Here is a 4,536-nt window from a genome sequence, read left to right as displayed (position 1 = left end):
CCAATCAAGTGAGCAACATATGCTCCTTTTAGGCTCTATTTTAGTCTTCTTCAAATCTATGTCAATCATTATTTTACAGATTGGTTCTACCAGCTGAACATGACTTGTGACAATATTGATATTCATTGTATAATAGATGAAAGACTGGAAATAAAATACAGATATTTACAGGCATACTACAGAAAGAATGAAAGATTAGGCAAGTAAATGAAATTGAGTAGTTCCATTCTCATTTGTAACACGAGATGGTCAACTATTCTTATTCCATATGTGACACCAGTCGTGTTACTCAAACTAGAAAAAAAATCCGCCAAGAAATTTATCTCTGTAAATTCACGACCTAGGGGTTAAGGTCAGATTCCCTGCGAAATTTAAGTACATAAAAAGGATTTTTTTCAGAATTTAGGAAAACTTGATTATGTTAAACCACGGTGATCGGGAAATGCGTCCATATTTAGCGGGTACGATGAATTACGCGGAGCTTAGCATCATCGTGTTTGTTTGCGCCCTTTAAAAATTAACGCATCTGTCATAACGATAAAAGTGTAGAAATAGAGTAATTCATATACCTTTAATATAATAAACTTCAGCTCTTTATGCCCCCCAAAAAACCCCTTTATGAGAATGATTAATCCTAAACTTATACATGTAGTTATATTTTCTGCCCTGTTTTCATTCAAATATGTAAATCAAAGTGTTTGAAAGGGATTTTAATGATCCCAACTGTAATGAACTTTGTAAAAATTCAAATCAAGTCTTTAGGCTTGAACATAATTATCGCCTATTCCTGATATAATTTAATACAGAAATGAATAAAATGTAATACCCACTTGTGCAAAGTTAATATGATTTAAATAATGTTTTTGTTGTGATTATAGAACATATTCTGGATTCCAATATCAGTTCATTCCAGAGTAAGGAGAACATATTATCCGAGTTTGAGCGAATTTATTCAAACAAGTCAAAGAAGCATTGCGAAGACAGACTTTTAATGCAAAATATACTGACTGAGGCATCGACAAATAGATATCACATTTTGTTAAGATGGGTGATAGCTCATATGAAAGAAAATGATATGACTGTTGATGATATGAAGGGAACGCTCGATATTGCCATTGAGAAAAATGATAAAGATATAGCAAAAGCAATAGCATGGTATATGACAAGGGAATTCTTTGTTAAATTTGCAAATCAACTTAAAGATGCAACAGACATTTTCCCAGGTATACGTTGTTCATGTCGAGGATCTCTTGTTTTAGATTGTTCATTCTGCACGAATGAAAGAGTTATCATAATTTTAACTCGTACGGCTATTAAAGAAAAACCCGATACATATTATGGATTTACAATTGAAGAAGTAAATCCCGACTTATCAAATTCAGATGATTCAGAAGCCGTTACAATCTCCAACATACTTTCATCCAAATACACAAATGCATACTCCTTAAAGGTGAAATTGCCTACAAATAGCGTAGAAAATATTTTCAATCGTCATTCAAACATTACTTTGATATGTCCATCAGTCTTGATGTCAAAATCGTTTTATAAAGTGCATGCCGTACAGGAGAGAATATGTATTCATCTTTATTGTAAAAAGAAAGGAATCATTCCGTTAGGAGAAGATCATTTTCCAACTTCCATTCTTGGCATTCCAACAGATATCATCGAAGGTAACATTAGTTTTATTACAAAATTACGCATTGGAGAAAAGATAGGACCACAGACAAGCATTGGAACGTTAGGGGGATTTGTAAAGTATTTGGATTTTGATTGCTTTTTAACTTGTGCTCATGTTATGTACGATTTACAGACCCTTTTGTCGTCATCTTACGACTTTTCTCGACTTCCTGGTGCTAAAGCTTTTTGCCATTCGGCACAAGGACTTGTAGACTGTGGCAAAGTTATTTGGAGAACATTTGATCATGATGACAGACTGAAAACAAGTATTGATGCAGCTCTAGTGCTGATGCAAAACAATGCAACTTTTGACCAAAATGATTTTATTTTGGATCGTTATGGTAATGCCTGTCATTTTCGAAAACTAGGTATGTATATGTAGTTGCTTTCAAATATCTTTTTTATGCAAAGGTTATTTACAGATTTTGTAATACTTTGCGTTTCTTAATTTTTTTCTTGCATTCGTTTTCTAATGATACCGGAAGATAAAATGAAATTGAAATAACAAAATGGTTTGTATTGCTCGAGAAAGCGAGGCATTTAAACACATGATATTAAAAAGAAGATGTGGTATGATTGCCAATGAGACAACTGTCCACAAGAGACCAACTTGACACAGACATTTACAACTATAGGTCCAATTATTTCATGTGTTAAGTATTTTGTTTTATTAAACTGGTTGACAATGTCTTTTCGAGGGGTACCAATCTGCTCTATCACCCTCTCAGATATGTGTTATTTAATTTATTGTACTGAATGTTCTGTTATTACTGTCGATTAAATTTCAAATTCAAAGTAATAAACAATGACATCTTTTACATAACAACCATCCGTATTTAATAAAGCGGTTTAATCCACCATTTTCTACATTTGAAAATGTCTGTATCAAGTCAGGAATATGACAGTTCTTGTCCATTCGTTTTGATGCGTTTTGTTATTTGATTTTGCCATGTGATTGTGGACTTTCCGAATTGATTTTCCTCTAAGTTCAGTATTTTTGTGATTTTACTTTATTCTATTATTTGACTGTCAAAATAAAAAAAAAACCATATTGTGTTACTTTTGTTGATTTTACAAATACCCGCAACATTTTATGTACGTGACGTCATAGCAAGTAATTTTAAATAAAATTTATCTGTAAAGGACAATAATGATAGGACATTCAGTATAATAATTTAAATAGCAAATAGCTGCGAGAGTGAAAGAGTAGATTGGCACTCCTCAAAAATGCATTGTCAACCTTGGCTAAGCAGCGGTTGACAATTTTTTCTTGGAGTACCGATCTGCTTTAGCACCGTCTCAGTGCTATTTATATTCTGTTATAATATTCAACATGATTTGTCTATACAAAAAGTATAATATAAATCTGAAACGAATTATTGTGTGTTTAATTTCAGGTTTATCAAGTCCGTTTTTAAATGATAATTGTTTGGATCACGAAGATTTTTGTATCCCACAACAAACAGATAAAGTTGTAGGAGCTGGATCTATGACCAAATTAGAGGAAAATGTACAATTTCCTAAACAAACTGATGTAGACATCTTGTTTTCAAGTACAGGACAAACTGCAACTGTAGTTAATGGAAATGTTTTTCAACCACTTTGGATAAATTCACAAGCTCATATGCAACTTTCAACGGGCTTCTTGAATGACAAGAGAATATTTCGCATGTACAATCAAATAACCATCAATTTAGGACTACAGCCTGGTGATTCAGGGACATGCATTTATATTGTACAACATCCATATAACAAAAATGGCTGTATTGGAATGGCTATCGCATTCTGTGGAGGAATGACGGTAGTGACTCCGTTGAAAGATATTCTTAAAAGAATAAGTTCCTCATAAAAGTTTTTTATGTCAAGAAAAGACAGTACGCTCAACAAACCAATTATTTTGACTTTGAGAAAAATGGTTAGGACATGATTGTATTTCATATACGTGTGCATGAAATTATGATTTTCTTTTATTTTTTTCCTTCTATAAAATGGTTACATTATGGAAGTGTTAACTTATACTTCTTAGATATCTAACTTATCCAGTCAAACATAGAACAAACAACTCCACAAATACAACAAGTTTTTATCTATTTCGACTTATATTAATATAAATTTCTAAATGAAGTTGCATATAAAATTCCCCAAAATTGACCTAATATTGATTTTGTTTTATGTTGAGTGTTTTTCTGATCATACAGCTTTTCAACATTTGCGGTTCTTGTGTATCCTTGGCTACTTAATAATCTGCGTTAAGTCTTCCTGATGAACGTCAATACAGAAATGCGCTTTAGACGCATGGAATTTATAACGTGTTTTTTACCTTTTTATGATAAGCGTGTCATGTGATTGGGTTTTCCTCTAATAATTTCGTGCATAAACATTGATCGAGGATTTTGTCATTTAATAAATATTTTTGTTAGACATTAGTACAAGTTGAAGTACTGGAAATTTCTTTGGAAGTAATACAGTTGAATTTAGGATATGGTTTACAACTACAGAAAAGCTGTTGACCATAAATAAAGTAACTTGTTTCACTATGTTTCCCCTATTTTATATTTTATTTAATCTACACTTTTCTAAAAATCACACAGGGTTTTCGATATCTAAAACTAGTCAACACATTTACTAATCTTTCGGAATAAGGACATCATTCGTAAAAAAAATCAACATGCGAACTTATTATACGTTCAGTTATTTTACTACCAATCTTTTATAGTAATATTCTTTACAAACCTCAAAAATGTCGATATTCACCTTAAAAGTTAAAAAAAACGTTAAATAAAGGCAACAGTAATATACCGCTGTTCAAACTCATAAATCCATGGACAAAAAACTAAATCGGGGTAACAAACTAGAACT

At 31.9% G+C, this 4,536-nt stretch overlaps 1 protein-coding gene across 1 annotated transcript; it reads left to right on the top strand.

The window, feature by feature from the left end:
• Positions 1 to 852: 852 nt before the first annotated feature.
• On the top strand, positions 853 to 3,641 carry LOC139528738 (uncharacterized). Its single transcript, XM_071324880.1, has 2 exons — positions 853 to 2,045; positions 3,075 to 3,641. The coding sequence occupies exons 1-2, from the start codon at positions 992 to 994 to the stop codon at positions 3,524 to 3,526; spliced, it is 1,506 nt and encodes a 501-aa protein (XP_071180981.1). The 5' UTR covers positions 853 to 991; the 3' UTR covers positions 3,527 to 3,641.
• Positions 3,642 to 4,536: the final 895 nt, after the last annotated feature.

The sequence above is a fragment of the Mytilus edulis genome, chromosome 6 (genome assembly GCF_963676685.1).
Source record: "Mytilus edulis chromosome 6, xbMytEdul2.2, whole genome shotgun sequence".
In the NCBI taxonomy this organism is placed as follows: Eukaryota; Metazoa; Mollusca; class Bivalvia; order Mytilida; family Mytilidae; genus Mytilus; species Mytilus edulis.
The sequence above is the reverse complement of the archived record's forward strand: the minus strand, read 5'-3'. Positions and strand labels throughout refer to the sequence as shown.